The 17,177-nt window shown below is 35.3% G+C and overlaps 1 protein-coding gene across 1 annotated transcript in view; it reads left to right on the top strand.

The window, feature by feature from the left end:
- Positions 1 to 17,177, top strand: part of COL19A1 (collagen type XIX alpha 1 chain) — a 309,028-nt gene that overhangs the window by 23,610 nt on the left and 268,241 nt on the right. The window contains exons 3-4 of the mRNA XM_029943181.1: positions 1,961 to 2,035; positions 2,813 to 2,912. Of these exons, the coding sequence (XP_029799041.1) occupies positions 1,961 to 2,035; positions 2,813 to 2,912 (175 nt within the window). The remainder of the gene's footprint in view (positions 1 to 1,960; positions 2,036 to 2,812; positions 2,913 to 17,177) is intronic.

A 17,177-nucleotide genomic window follows, 5' to 3' on the forward strand; every position in this document is an offset into this window, starting at 1 on the left:
CATTATAAAAATTTCTGGTGTCTGATGGTGTAAGTTTTCCAGCTTATTCTTTAATTTTGTCTTAAATATTATAGTTTTCTTGCAATTCCATATAAATTTGAGAATTAGCTTATCAGTTTCATACACATACACACACATACACTCACACACACACACACACACACACACACACACACACACAAAACCCTTTGGCATTATACTGATACTAGAGCTAAAACTGAGAATTGACATCTTAGCAATTTTGAATCTTACAGTGTAAATACTTGGTTTAACCCTTCCATCATTTAGGACTTAAATCTCCCTCAGCAATATTCTCTAGCTTTCACTGCAGAGATCTTGAGGAAATGCTTGGTTTTTATAAAAATGACTCAAATTTTATAAAAATTGTGTCCAGTTTTACTACCATTTCAGACCTCCAACCTTGTTAAGATATCTGAGATAGGAATTTCCGAAGTATCTAAGTAATCTCCAAGATTATTCAGTACTACAATTTCATGTGTGTGTATTGCAACTTTTACATCTGATTAAGTGAACACTATTTAGAATCTGATTCATTCTTCTAGTTAGATAAATATTAGTCACCATCTCTGGAGTTCATGATACATTTGTTAAATGAAGGGCTGAGGAGCTGAGCAGTTGAACTTGAGATTCGGTACTTTCCATTTTCCAGAAAGCAAGTGCTCAATTTAGTTTTAAGCAGTTTATCTCCCTTTCTGTATTAATGACTTTTAGGTCATTACACTCAACCATACTTTTAGACCGGAGAATTAAGAATGTGATTGTGTGATGCCATAATAGTTAATTGATTATTTTTAGACTATCTATCTAATTATATAGTTACTTTGGCGTATTCTAAAAATTTGTTGCGTTTTTGTCAGAATTGACTGTAACCTTCATAGAAACTAGACGGAATTAGATTTAAGCATATTCCAGACAACAAAAATTTGCATGAATATACATTACTCTATTAAGGTGTTGTGGTAGTATTGAATATATGCATTCGCTGTAAGAGACTAATTTTATCTTTATTTTTTTAAGTTTCATTAGGTGCATTAGCACATAATACTTTCTCAATGATTTTATCCAATTTTTAGAAGTACAGGCCACTTTTGTATGGCAGATGTCTTTGCTTTGTAACTTCCATCTGTGTTGCTGCTTTAGCCATTTCAAAGTGTTGTACGAATGCCCTGGGTTGGATGGTTAGAAGAATAGACATTAATTTCACACAGTTCTGGAGGCTGAGAAACTTGAGGTCAGGGTTTCAACATGGCCAGATGCTGGTGAAGGCCCTCTTCCTGGTTTCCCTATATTGTGGAGACAAAGGAGGATCTTCTGTATCTCCATCCTCTTCTAAGGATGCCAGTCCCATCATGAGAGCTCCACCTGTATGACCTCATCCAAACCTAATTACCTCCCAAAGGCTCCACCTCCAAATACTATCACATTGGGGATCAAAGTTTCAACATATGCATTTTGGGGGGATGCATTCAGTCCATGGCAGTCCCCTTCTCTCAAGTTTAGTATCACCTGACAAGAATATTTGAATCAAATTTGTGTTAAAATATAATAGCAGTTCATTTGTTTTAATATTAGAATAATTTTGAATATGATATTTTAATGATTTTAAAGCTAGATAATTTCCTAATGTCCAAAATGTATAATGATAATTAGAAAGAAATAGTAGCAGTAGCAGTAGTAGTAGTAGTAGTAGTAGTAGTAGTAGTAGTAGTAATGATAGCTAACACAAGCATTCACTCTGTACCAGGCACATGTAATCCTCAGAAACTCCTCACAATTCTCTGAGGTGGGTAATATTCTTATCCTCAATCTATAGAATTTTAACAAAATTGTTTATTATTTTCATTTTACCTTAAGTTTCTAGTTGTATTGTCTGATTCAAACTTATTTTTAAAAACTGATAAAAAATGCAGTGCAAATCTTCAACTTTTTTTTTTTATAGAAAAACAGTGTCCTGTACTGAGAACAGAGGGACATCAGTTTACACAGAGCAACAGAGATAAACTTGAAGTTTCAGGTAAGCATTCTAATCCTTTGCAAAGAAGCATTTTGTGTAAAATTATCAACACATGTGGAGTACATCACAAGTGATTCTTTGATATTGTAATTTAGGTTGGTAACATCAGTATAAGAAATTAAAAAGTATTAACTAACAACAGCTCAATTTCTTGGAGAAAAAGAAGTTATTTGAAATTATAGAAGTTGTATCCATTATAGAAATTTAAAAAAAAGAAAAGAACATTTATTAAAAAAAGATCTCACTACCCAAATATAGCCGTGAAACCTATTTTGTTATAACATTCTTATCTTCCTTTCTCTGTCTTCTTTTCCTCTGTCTTGACTCCCTACCTCCCTCTCTCTCACACACACATACATAATCATAATACATATTTTGAATTTGAAATCAAAGTATATATTCTTCTAAGGCATGATTGTTTTAAAAAAACAGGACTGCTTGAATATTAATTAAATGGCTGAATACTTTTTAGTTAACTAATTTTCTGTCCTTAGACATCAGAACTGCTATAATGAGCTGCTCTGATTATATTCTTAAGATAATTCCTAAGTCAAAGAAAATTAATATTTGAGTCTTTTGCAACATATTTTATCCTCCTATATCCTAGAAGGACAAAAATGAAATCAAATTTTGCTGAGACCATACAACAGGGTTTTGTTTGAAATAAATCAGTCTATAGATAAGGGTGACAAAAAATCATATTTAAAAATCATTATCTCTGTGAGTTTCCTAAATTTAACAAAACTGCTGGATTAAATAATTTGTTACATTTTATAGGTTTTGACCTAGGAGAGAGCTTTTCTCTGAGACGTGTATTTTGTGAAGGTGAAAAAACCTGTTTCAAATTGGGAAGTGAATTTCTTATTCGAGATACCATGTAAGTAAAATAATATTTCTTCACATTTTAATAATACTACACAAACTATTTTCTAAGAAAATTTCAAATAATTTGTTTAAAAGATAAAAAAAAATCTTCTCAATGGTGCCATACTCACTTGAATGCTATGTTAAGTGGGCTGTTTGTATATTTGTTGTTTTCAATAATCTTTGAAATCTGATCTTATTCTATGGTATAAATGCCATTCATCCATACAGATACAGGCATACAGATACAGATACAGATACAGATAGAGGCATAGTCTTTGTAGAATAGTAATTTAATCCATTTTGAAGAAGAATTATTTATTTTTAAAGTAGGTATAACCAAAGTTAAATTTCAAAATGTGAACTTAAAAACAGAAGATGCGATATAGATTTCTAGACAAAAGAGTGATATTTGTTATAACCATTTCTGCATTTACTATGCTTCATGATAAATTAAAACAAAAGAACCTAGCCTTTAGGTATTCTTCTTATATAAGGTGTAGAGTACATAATATGATGATAACATCATTATAAGATGGTCTTGATAACACATTTCATTTCAGAATTGATTTACCAAACTTTTCCTTTCTTATCTTTATTATTCTCTTTCTACTGATAAACCTGATATTTAAAAAATGATATTATGTGCCATTTAAATATTGACAGTTGGTCAGCAACTATGCAGGGCCATAAAACTTCCCCATATGATCTACATGTAGTTGGAGGATGGATACATAGTAATTCAGGAAGTCTGAGTCATCAGGAAGGCAGATATAGCATAAATGGTCATGATATTTAGTCTTTGAGTCCAAGATGAACATTCCAGTTTATGAATGCACTGCAGTGAAAATAGCATTAAACCTCTGGTTTAATATACAACACAGATGTTTCTGTGTGAAAACATATATGGATGTTTTCACTTCTTGATGAGTAGCCTAAAATTTAAGCTACCAGACGAGGTTGTTGAGAATCTTAGTATTTGAATTCTTAAAGGGAGATAGCATTAATTATCTTGTTGCCTGTCTTCTGATGCTCTGTGTAAACTAGGTCCCTAGCTCACTATTTCCCTGAGAAAAGTTAAAACCTTCTATTTTGTGATTCGTTAGATGATTTTAGTTTAATGACATGGTTCCTTAAAAGTAAACTGCTCATTAATTGGTAAGAAATAAGAGTGTTAAGGAAGAGAGTAATCTGATATTGGGGGATATAACGGGTGATCATCAGGAGACGCACTTCAGCAGATATGACTAGTGTTACAGGGGACTTTTAGGTGGCTTCGCGTGCAGGCATTCAATCTGCAAAGAACAGCAGCTCCATGTTTGGTTATTCATATCCACTAAAGAAAAGTCAATATGCAATTGACTGTTTATATATGTTGTATGATTATATATATTTATTATATATGTTTATATTTATTTATTATGTATCATATTTATGATTTTAAACTAGTAGTATATAACCTTAGTTAAAGAATTTAAGAAAAGCAATAAATTCTGTTATAAAAATTAAGTTGCATTTTTTCTCCTGCCTTCTTCCTGACAATTTAAATTCCTCTAATTCTGTCCAGGTGGCTAAAGGATTGCAGTGAAAACTTTTCAAAATTCATTGGAACTGTATATAAGAAGATGTAGCTAATTTCAAGTAGTTACATTGGAAAATTTGCTGCCACATTTAGGCAGTGCTATTCCCCTTTGATATGCTTGATAATAAACATTAGCCACAACTTGACATTTATTTTCCAACCTTTAGCTCTAAATCATTGTGTGATCCCTGGGCTATCAATATAAGTAAATTCCCTGGCTCTGCAGAGCAGAACCCTGGTACCTCCACTACAGGAAACTGGAGGGGATCTGGTTAAGCTAACTAGCGAGTGTCAAGTAGCTTGGCTCATCTCCATTTACATTTCACTCACTGAGCCAAGTATGCTAGGATGCTTCTCTTGCATGATTCCATTTTGATTTTTCAATGAGACTGGAGTAAAGTTGCAGCTATTTATGTATTGGTAAATAAGCTGCCTTGCAGAATCAGCATGGGAAAAGGCAGGTGCTATTTTTATGTGGAAAATCAGGATTCTCTCTGTGCCTGAGATTATTTTTATAGTTCTGTCATTTTCCAGGTGAGATTCATGAGGGGAGAGATTTAATGAATGTGTTGGTCAGATACTTACTGGGCACATCAGTGCCTTGAGCCTGGCTTAATGTAGGAATCCCAAGGGCCACTTTTGCAGGGGCCCTTCGAATAAACATTGTATACTTAATGGTGACACATGCTCATGGAACATCTGAGAGACTTTATGTATTTGGTTTTATTTTAAATTTATGTCCATTTACTCAGTGTTCCTCAGGATAGCAAATGAAAGTATTTGTGGGTATTAAAAGATTCTTTTCCTTGGCTTCTTGCATTTACAACAAGTATCCTTGGTTGTGCAAAAGAAATAATTCATTATTTCTGTACATATTGAGAGTTATATCCCAGACAATCATGCTCTGATTATCTTTAAATTGTGTTTTGACAAGTATCAGGGCAACATGATAAAGTTTTGAAAGAGAATATACACAAAACATGCATATACTACAGAGCACCATATTTTCTTGGTAAAATACAGTTCTTTCATTAGTTGTTTCTATAGAAACATGTTTTAAATAAAAGCATCTCAAATAACTAAATAAAAATGTCTTAGTGTTTGAATATTTTAGAAGAATTGATAAATGTTGAATTTCCACATACTGTTGATCCTGAAGGGCCAGCAGTCAATTATTTGATTTCAAATGTAGCAGGGAAGTGAATTACTCTGATTTAGTGATTTCAAAAATGGTAAAAAGCCTTATCTTTGAGGTTCCATGATTGGTAGCTAGTGGCTATCTGGAATGCTGTGTTGTGAAGGATTCTGAGGGCATATTAGGTTCAGCCGATTAGAATTCCGTGATCCATTACCCAAAAGGGGAGAAAGGAGTGCTTATGTGTGTTTTCAGTCTGTTGTCTTTCTGATTTGGGATGATTCCTGTGAGCTGATATCTTTTGCAACTGAACCATTTCCTAAAAATGAGGGTAAATGAGGCTGTGTGTGAAAAAATTATCAACACAGATTAATAAGATTTTATGAGTTTGAATCGTATAGCTAGACACAGTGGCATAATTGGCAAATATGGTCCCCTTAGCTATTGTTACAAATAAATAAATCTCCAGTGAAGAGGGATCTTCTGACTCTCTCTTTCATTAAATTGATGGTTACTCTCTGGAAGCAAAGGCTATTTCTTTTCACAGCTTTACGTGGCGAAAAAAAAAAAGAGCTTGTAGGAGCTATTCTCATTTGCATTTTATGTTTTTATAAACATAATAATCCTCCACAAGGAGGAAACACCAAATTATATATTTGGAAGATGGGTAGTGTTTTTTAGGAGTTATTCAAGTGCTCTGAACCTTAACAGTTCCCTTGGAAATAACCTTAAATATGGGGAAAGCTGTTTTGTATATTGTAGCTTGATTTATACCTTGTCTGTGGTAGTGTTGAATGATTCACCCTGTGCACATGTCTTTTCTACATGGACCTTTACATTACTTTCAGATTTTATCATAACAAATAACATCACAACTTCCAGGAAGGTTATTTTTCTCTGTGTTTAGAATTATTTCCATAAGACTGATTTTTCTCAGGGGAATTACTAGTTCATTTTTAGAGATCTTGATATATACTTCTAATTATGTTTCATCATTGTTTTATCCTTCTATTCTGTATAATACTTAGTATCTTTGGTAGCCTTAGACATTATCATTTAAAAATTTTCTCATTAAGTTTTTTCTTTCTCAACTAAAAGCTTGTAGCAATTACAAATAAAAGTAGCTTACTACGTAAGTATTAGAGGTTCCTGAAATGTTTCTCTTCTGCCAATGGGTGAATAAAAGGAAGCATTCAATAAGTCACTGTAATGAATAGGTGGTAGTGTAGAGCTCATCCTTTTATTTAACAAGCATTTATTGAGCTTGCTGTGGACTCTACTAGGCTCTCAGATTACAATGGTGAACGAATGTGGGTCCAGTCTTGCCTTCTGGAACCTGCTGGAGAGACAAGGTGCAAGGAAAAACCGCACTTCTCTCTTTCCTTGATCAAGAAACTGGGATGTGTTGTCTTCTGTCATCCAGCCATGATGGGCCATGGGACTCCATGCTACCCCCTTCCTTCATAAAGGATAAACTTCCTTTAGCATCCCACACAAGGCAGATTTTCAGTCTTTCCCTCATAAGGGCAGGTTTTCTAACCCATCTTTCATTTTTATTGCTCTTCTTTGGGACCTCTCCAAGCTCTCAAAACCAGTTAAAATCTGTGGCTCTAAAAACTATGTTTAGAACTCTCATACTTAGAAGCTTCTAATCTCTGAATGTTTCAGGAGGATTACTTCCCAATTCCATTAAACTATAGTGAATGACTGTTCATGCATCCCTTGGGTTTTCATTTGGGCCATCCTATCATTCTGTAGATAAGAACTTTCCCATGTAAGGAAAAGTGACGTAATTAAAAAGTTGTCCAGCTGTTAATTTGAGATTGAATGACTGTTACACTTAAGTCTTATGTCATCACTGTATTTCCTCAGTTGTAGTTTGCCATACCAAAAATGTGAGGTAAGCCATTAAGTCTGACATTCTTAAGATGAGAAGAAAAGCCTGATAGGTTCACAGTTACTGAATTCTTTAAATCATACAATATAGCCAAATTATATATATTAGAACAGAACTTATTTTTTAATTATTATTTTTTATTTTTGAGAGACAGAGAGAGACAGCACTAGCAGGGGAGGGTCAGAGAGAGAGGGAGATAGAGAATCTAAAGCAGGCTCCAGGCTCTGAGCTAGCTGTCAGCACAGAGCCTGACGCGGGGCTCAAACCCATAAACTGAGATCATGACCTGAGCCGAGGCCAGACGCTTAACCAACTGAGCCACCCAGGCACCCCTAGAACAGAACTTTTAAAAAATATTATTCTATTTATTTTGAGAGAAAAAAGAGTGAAAGCAGAGGAGGGGTGGAGGGAGAGGGAGAGAGAATCTTAAGCAGGCCCCATGCTGTCAGCATGGAGCTCCATGTGGGGCTCAATCCCACGAACTATGAGATCATGACCTGAGCCAAAATCAAGAGTCAGAGACATAACTGACTGAGCCACCCAGACATCCCTAGAACAAATTTTAAGGGTATTATTATACAGATTTTAAGAATACCTGGAAATATTTACATCTCCATCACAAGAACCTATCTCAAAAATCCATGTTATTTTTTTCTAGCAGATTTAGGGATGTTATATATTCCAGTAACAAATTGCTTTGTATAGAAATGGCTATTAAAATGTAATATAATATGAAATATTATCAGTTTAGTATTTCCATTTATCAGTTTTGGAAACATTTAATATTATCATCAAATTTTAAAAGTTATAATTTTTCTTCTTCAGTTTTCATATAATTCAATATTGTTTGGGGAAAGGGAAAGAATGTCAGTAATTGATCATATGTGTATATATTCTACAACATTCATATCTATTTTATTTTTTTTTGTTTTATTTTCTTTCACTTGTTCCAGAAAGAACATTTAACATGAGATCTATCCTCTTAACACATTTTTAAGTGCCCAGTATATTATTACTGACTATAGATACAGTGTTCAACAGGATATCTTTAGAGTTTATTTCCTATTTTATTATGGCTAATTGCATGAAGTTATCTCATCTTAAAATGTCCTTATGGCAGTTACTTTGAGAGTGACGAGGTGCCAGTTAAATATACTACTTAGATGTCATAATAATGCAAATGTCATCATAAAGTAATAAAATCAAGGTGTTTTATTTTGGTAATTACTTGGGCCAATTTGATAGGCATTGATTAATCTACTACTGTTAGATTATATATTTGATTCTTCTTTCTTCACTTATCTTTCTATCCAATAAATCTCTTCTAAGCAACAACAGCACATTGGCTTGGGTGGAGGCTGTGAATATGTATCTGTGGAGCGTACACTGCAGGTTTTCAGGGCATAGAAAAGAAAGAAGGCATGTAAGCACGTCCCTCAAGCCATCATTAATCTTATGTGACCCATAAAAATGCTGTGAAGATTAATTAGTTATTAACCTTAGGTGGTTGCAAATGTATTGCTTTTATAATGGCTGTAAACCTAAATTTAAGCATGATCTTAAATTTATTAATTAGGCAGAAAATTGACTGTAGTAGTGCATGATGGTTTGTTATACTAGTGCTTAAGAATAACTTTATTAGAATCTCACAGATTTTTTTTGTAGATTGGTCAGACCATCTGTGATTGATAAAATAGCATCAGATAGTCTAATCTTCATTCTGAGGCAGAAAATCAGATAGTGAAATACTCTTTTGATTTCAATGATAAACTTTGAAATGTACATCAATCAAGGAAGAATAATTGTGTTGGCTAATAAACCATTAATTTATTATCATTTCAATTCCTTCAACTTAACCATGAAAGGTAATCAGAAAATAAGCATGTTAGCCAAAAGCTGCTTAATGTTATTTTGTGTGACTCACATAAGCTTAGTGTACCTTGTCTATTGCCTCATCAAAACATTTTTTAAATGTTTATTTTTGAGAGAGAGAGAGAGAGAGAGATGGCCAGAAAGAGAGGGAGACACAGAATCTGTAGCAGGCTCCAGGTGCTGAGCTGTTGGCCCCCACATGTGGCTTGAAGTCATGAATCGTGAGATCATGACCTGAGCCAAAGTTGGACGCTTAATCGGCTGAGCCATCCAGGCACCCTAATAGCCTCATTTTAGTTAACACTTAACATTTCCTAAAATACGTTTGTGCCAGATTAGGTGAAAGTTTTATAATTTTAAGCTAGAAAGTAATATATTCAAATAATTTACTTTAATCATTCCTCTCACCATGGCTATATCCATGTAATTTAGAAGCAATCACAAGGTCAGTGAAAATTTCAATTAATATGGACACGTGTGGTAGTGAAGTGTAGAATTCACATCGGGTTGGTTAAATATGAGATTGAATTGACCAGATGTTTTGTACCCAAGGTATTCCTCTTATTTGAACCATCTCAACTTCTGCTCTCTACTTCAGAATTTTTCTGCTTCAGCTGTCCTTTCTATAGGCGACCCTCCTGGTTTCAAAGGTTAACCCCTTCACTTGTGCTCTTAATCTCCTTGTCAGCGTCCTATAATACCTTGATCCACCCATGATCCCTTATGCCCTTCTGTTTTCAGTGTCCCTCTCCACAGTATCCTGGCTCTTAGTCTACAAATATATACTTAATCCTTCTCTGTTCTAGAAACTTTTCCCCTTGACAATCCCTTTACTCCCAAACTTCCCAAAGGAATAATATTACTGACCACTTTTACTTCCTCATACATTCCTACATCCCTTAGCCCCCTCATATTTGACCAGGAATTCTTTTTTTTTTTTAACATTTATTTATTTTTTAGGATAGCACAAGTGGGGGAGGGGTAGAAAAAGGGGGACAGAGGTTCTGAAGCAGGCTCTGTGCTGACAGGCTGACAGCAATGAGCCCAGTGTGGGGCTCAAACTCAGGAACTGCAAGATCATGACCTGAGCTGAAATTGGATGCATCACTGATTGAGCCACCCAGGTGCTCCAGTGACAAGGTCGTCTTAAACTCTATGGAGATTTCTTTCAAAGTTACTGGTTTCCACTGCCCTGTCTTGAATATCCCTGACCTAAGTATCCCTCGACACTGCCTTTCTGTACCTGTGTTTCTCTACCTGTCCTATTCTGCCCATTTTTTTTTTTTTTACCAATTTGAATCTTAGTATCCTAGAAAGTTCAGTACACACCCTACCTTCAAATATAGCCCTCACTGATGTCCTCTGGCAAAATTCCTTCTTCTTTTTCTTCCTTTTTTTTTTTTTTTGTAGTCCAATATACTTTTCGTGTAGTGCTAATCTAATTCTGGCTCAGATAATCTAAATGTTCCCAAGTCTCATTAGTATTCAGTTCAAATGATGTCATATTAACATTAGCATCTAAATTGTGATGATTCCTACTCTACCTGCACAGCTGAGGAACCTCAGTCCCCTCATAAAAACACATCTTGTTATTTTGGGGAGCCCCAAGAGTGTTGCACATGTGCTCATGTTCAAAAGAAAGTACACTCTTATCCTTGTGTACTAATCTCCGTGTTTTTGCATATCATCCCGTCTTTGTTGGGAGTCCTCTTCATGAAAATGCCACTCCATTGGGCCCAGGCCAACCCCTACTCATGGCCTCTCAACCTCAGTCCTCAGGTCCCCAAGTTGCTCTGTGACTTAGCTAAGTGGGGTGTGTGTGTGTGTGTGTGTGTGTGTGTGTGTGTGCGTGCGTGGCATGGGGGAAGGCATGAGAGTGAAGGCATGGGTTCAGTGATCCTCTCTCTGTCCTCTGGACCTCAAGGCCGTGCCCAAGGCACTTTAAAGCATCACAATGTAGTTAACAAATTAATCCAGTCAGCTCTTGGCATTCTTTTTTCTATGGCACTCAAAAGCTCATAGATATATGGATTAGACATTCCTCCCTATTATCTTTACATTTCTATCTCTCTTCTAATTTATCCATGATAAGAATATAAAATTCCCTTTTCTTATAAGGTATACAGAAAAATAGTTTATAATATATACTCCCTGTTATTTCTCAGTTCAGCTTTGATGGCAGTGAAAGAGGAAATTCTAACAAAGTATTTCATTTGATTCCCAGATGACATTGAAGACTCACTATGTGCCAGGCACTGAGGATTTAAGGATAAATTCCCTGGCATTGAGTTATTTCTGTTTGGGAAGATAGATATGTTAACAATTAGCTATTATGGAATATAGTTGCAATCTTTAGATGTATGTATGTAGATGAAGAGATGAACAGATGAAATCAATTTGAGGGAATCATCTTAAGCTTGAAGCATAAGAACAAATTTGCCAGGTGAGTGAGGTGGCCAGTATGCGGTAGTTAAAGGGAGTATCATTTAAAGGTCAAGGCAGTTTGAAGAATGGTAAGAAATCCCATAGCGTGGTAGTGAACACAGGTGGGGAGAGTGTCTGTGGGGTGGAGGAAGCCAAAAGGGCAGGCTGAGGTGCTGTTCTGAGAGGACTTCTGTGCCAGCCTTAGGGGCTTGAACTTTATTGATAAAAATAAAGTGAAAGGCGAAAAATTTTGACGATCTGAGGAGAAACCAGAGTACCATAGTTATACTTCAATAAAGCTGTCTAAAATAAAGTGAAAGTGTGAGAGCAATAGCATTTTATTCTAGGAGGGAAAGAACTCAAGCAGCTGAATGTATGTCACTGGGAAAATCACAGATTTCAGTGAGGTCTAAACAATCCTGAAGCAGAAGCCAAACCCCCAGATTCAAGAAGGATACTTCAGTTTTCAGAGGACCTCTTGGGGGTGAGGTTTGACCCAGCATTTCTTACTTTCTTTTTTTTTTTCTTTTTTGGATGGAAAACCTGAAAAAGTTACTTTCAAAGCCTTCCTGAAGCACAGCTTCTCTAGTCCATCCTTCATTTCTGTTATCTGGATGTCATGTAGTAGAAAGGCTTGTTTTCAATGGGAAGTCATTAACAATGTCATGATGAACAAGTGCTAATTGTAACAGACACATGATTATTAGAGAGTCATTGAAGCTTTGTTTTCCCATTAACAATCTGTCTGAATCTACCTAGCAAGCACAAAAAGGGTAAGATTTCAGAGTCTCTGTGGCTGTGGAACTCAAACATCACCACCCAGCTTGGGAGGAAGCCATTTCAGATAAACACTCCAGGCCTTTCTGGCCAAATTGCTTGTAACGTGACAGGTGATGGTGGGTGTCAGCTGGGAAAGAAATGACTTACTATAAACTCCAAGCATCTCTCACTTCACTCTCAGGAAATGTAACTTGTATCATATTTCTCTTCCTGGAAGATATTCAGCAAGTCAAAGGCCCCATTGATACTTGTAAATACGGAAGTTCTTCATAAACTCTGTCTCACGCTTATTTAGAATGGAAGAATTAATTTGGAAGCCAGTTCTTGATATTTAAAAATAGATTTTTTCCATTTAGCCATTTCATTTTAAAAGCAAAAAAGTAAATAAAGGTTGGTCTTGCTAAATATGACCTGGAAAACTCACTTCATCTCTACCAAAATAGCACTTTTGAAAAAAAAGGGCTTTGCTTCAAGCCTTGCGCTATGAGCTAGTTGAAGAATTACCTCTGGAACCATTGTAATTAGTAACTAAACTTTTTAAACACTTTGCTGTTCAAATGTGTATCATGCTTGATTTTTGGCACACCATATACAAAATTAAATCTCTAGCATAATTATGTCCTCTTGCTTTTCAGTTTATGAGCACTGAAATCATGAAAGTTTATTTCTCTTTCTTTTTATGTTTTAACATTTTCCTTCTTGCTTCATAGTGCTTATTATTTAGTTAGGTAAAAGAATAAAAAACAAACTGACAGTCTTGTGTTTTTCTTCCTAATCCTCTTTTATTCTGCAGTTTGGTTTTGTCTTTCATTTTTTTCTATACATGAGACAGAGATGTCACTTGCCATATTACAAACTATGGTCCTTCTAGGAATACTGAACAATACTTCAACCTGAACTTGTAGTACAGTGAAATTGCTGATTACTTAATATACAAAGCAGTAAAGAAATGTATGAGCTTCATTATGGTCTTTATTTTTCTTGACAACAAATCACCAGAGCCCAGTCATGGAAAATAAATGAGATCCACTCCCTGATTCCATCTCCCCATACAACAACTTTATCAATAAATATTTGAATGTTCTTTAAAAGGGTGAATTATATTTTTACGTTTTATGATTTTTCCTGACTTGGTCCTGCTTGCAATGCCCCTCTTCTAGAAGGTAGTATGAAAAAGCAGAGTTTATCCTTTTAAGGTACTTATCGGTTTCTCATTAACTGGGCAGCTAGGAATGTCCATTATTTTTTCAGCTGGCATCCTCTGCACCTGAGAGACCAGACACTTCAACTTTATTAAGTTAACTTTGTGTATAGCTGTGTTTGGCATTGACTTCACGCCTCAGGGGATGAATGGGATAGAAACCTCCACTGATTCCCATGCCAGGAAAGCATTAATGTAGGATCAGAGCTATGGGTTCTCCTTCCATAACCATTTGAAAAAGTCACACTTATGGCCATTATTTTCACATTTTGAAGAATTACTTGTCTTTTTAGTCAGTTTACATTCTGTTGATGATCTTCCTAAGGTATTAAGATCCCAATATATTTTCTCACCAGGAGGGTAAACACAGTGGCACTTTTTATCAGAACACTTCATGCTTTTCTTCACATTGCATAATTATTAGTATACATACTAGTCTATAATTGTTACCATTTCCTGAAAATTGCTCTCATTTTTAAAGAAATGTTTGGTGAAAAATCCAAATTTTTCTAAGAAATGATCTCTAAGGAATATAGAAAAAGTATTCCTGATTGGTTGTCACTTTCTGTTATATGCATATCTTTCTTAAACCCAACATATTGTAGCCCCATCTTAAAGATATTATTCTGTAATTTGCAATACTTCCTGACCTGTTCTCAAAATATGATTAGGGAAGGAACTGTAATAATCTTCCCTGGTCACTTAGGATGTGCAAATGTCATAATGAGTGCTTTGCTCTGAGCCCTAAATATGATTTACTGTTATTAATATTATCATGATTGTAAACCTTTTAACTAATCATTTCTTGATACTAATGTTTGATATTTGTTTATATTCCTCCCCTTCACCTAGTACTCAAAAAACTTAGTTTTCTTCCTCCTTTATAGTCCCAAAACATTACTTTTAAGTTAGGTCAGTAATGATGAGGGAAATTTTATTCTTAACCCGGAGGATGCAGGCAACTTGATATACTGGAAAAAACTGACCTTGGAATTAGAAGTTCCGAGTTCAAGTTCCATCCTGACCTCTGTCTGGCAGAGTAATGGTGGGGCAGTTATTTAACTTCTGTGGCTTTAATTTCTCATTTATGAAATGAAATGGCTTATCTAAATCACTCCTAAGGTTTCTTTCAACTTTGGGACTATAGAACTACAGGAAACTATTATGTGTGGCTTCTTACAATTGAAACATTTCCAAGCACTGGAAGTCTGCTGAAGGACACTTTTGGTGTAGTTTCTTGGGGCAGCTGTTCTGTTTTGCTGTAGCCTGTAGAGAGTTAAAGTTTCTTTTTGAAAGTAAGAACACTGTGTTTGTTCCTGTATTCATTTTGTGTCAGACTTTTTGATTAATCTGCTTTAAATCATATAGAGCTTGAATTTTTTTCCTCTTCTGTTTCTTTGCTGAATGTGATGTGGCATAGTCTTAAAGGCCTTAACTATAAGGCACTATTCAAATACAGGTATTTGGCACCTGCCAGGATGGTCACAGGGATCATTATGGATTGTCCATGAAAGGAACACATTTTGATTTGTGCTTTCTATATGCCAGATTAGTATCTGTCTAAAGCTTGATTTAGAGCAACAAGTCTGACAGAGCGCCTATTTGCGTGGAAATCACATTCTAGTGGTTGGAGACAGGAAATGTGTGTGTAAACCAATACATTAAAAAAAAATTGGGTAGTTATAAGCCTATGAAGAAAATAAAGAAGGTAATATGTTAGGTAGTAACTGAGTTGAGAACAGCTGTAGACCTTCCAAAAGAAGTGACGTTAGAGCCAAGAGCTGCATAGTGAGGAGAAAGTCATCTAGGTGACAACTGGGAATGACCCTTCAGGAGAGAAAACAGGAAGTACATAGGCCTAAGACCTCAATGAGCCTGATGTGCTTAAGGAACAAAATTCAAGTCACTGTGACTGGAGTATGAGTGCCACATAGAGACTGGAATAGTAGATGACGTGTTAGAAGAAGCAGGAGTCAGAACAGTTGAAGCCTTGTGAGCCATGTACAAGGAATCATAGACACTGTAGGAGGGCTGTAAGGGAGGGACATGGTATGATTTACATTTTAATAGCTCAACCTAGCTTCTATGTGGGGACTAGACTGTAATTTAGGGGAAAGAGAACAATTAGGACACCATCACAGGGGTCCTGGGGTGAGAAGGTGGCAGCTTGAAGTAGTGAATGATAGTGGAGCTGAAGAGAAGTGACAGAGTCAGAATCTATTTTGATGGTAGAAAGAGTAAGGCTTGCTGATGGTTGGATGGGGTGTTGGAAAATAAAAGAAAGGCAAGAGTCAAGAATGACTTTTAGGCTGGAAATCTGGGTGAATGGACATGCCTTTTATTGAGATATGAAATTCTTGTACCTTAAGTGATGTGTTGTTAGGAATCAACAGAAATCAACAGAAAGGAAAATAGTCAAGTTTTATCTTGGTTGCATCTCCCCTTTGGCATTACCTTTCTTTTTGGAACTTTCTTCCAAAACTCCCAGTACCTGAAGGTGATGCTTGTGTTGCCCAGGGCTCAAGATTATGACATTTCATTTTCTAACTTAGGGACATTTCCTGTTCTGGATTTATTCCTTCCTTTCTATAGCTTCTCTGTTAACTTCTTTGCTTCATCATAATCCCCATAGATCTCCGTTCTACGCTTTCTGAGGTGAGAACTAATCATTAGACAATTTGTTAATATTGCACGACCAGTTTCTAGGAACTATTTTAGTGGTAACAGAGCTTATGTTTAATAAACACATGTACTTTCCAAAGAGGAAGAAAACTCTAACAGTAGAGTATTAGGTGTTTTGGCTTGTCAGTGAAAGTACTTCATAGTTAAGGAGGAGAATCTCTGTGTTCATACCATGTATACAAAAGGCAGTTGATGTAGAATCATATTTAGTAACAAGTACACGTATACAGAATGATTAAATGTTTCCTCCATTTCATGCCAAGATCTTTTCTGTAATATACATACCTTTTAGACATCATCATTTTATTTATATTTCTTAAAGATTTTAAATAGATTCTGATTAGGATAGGAGTTTTTATTAATCAAGTAAGAAACAAAATCCAGAGAATGTGGGCTGCAGGCTATTTAGACAAATACAACCCATTATTAAAGTGCAGTACAGTGAATTCCTTTATATTAAATAAGAAGTTAATACTTATCCAACTTCATGAGTATAGGTATTAGTCCTTTGTAGTTAGATTTCTGTTTGAAGTAAATGGAGAAAATACTGGGAAAAGTATATTTTCTTTTCTTTTTTTTTTTGCCTGATGTTATTGTTTTATTTATTTATTTTTTAATAGTTTATTGTCAAATTGATTTCCATATAACACCCAGTACTCTTCCCCACAAGTACCATCCTCCATTACTACCACCTCCCTACCTCCT

This window comes from Suricata suricatta, chromosome 7 (assembly GCF_006229205.1).
Source record: "Suricata suricatta isolate VVHF042 chromosome 7, meerkat_22Aug2017_6uvM2_HiC, whole genome shotgun sequence".
NCBI lineage: Eukaryota > Metazoa > Chordata > Mammalia > Carnivora > Herpestidae > Suricata > Suricata suricatta.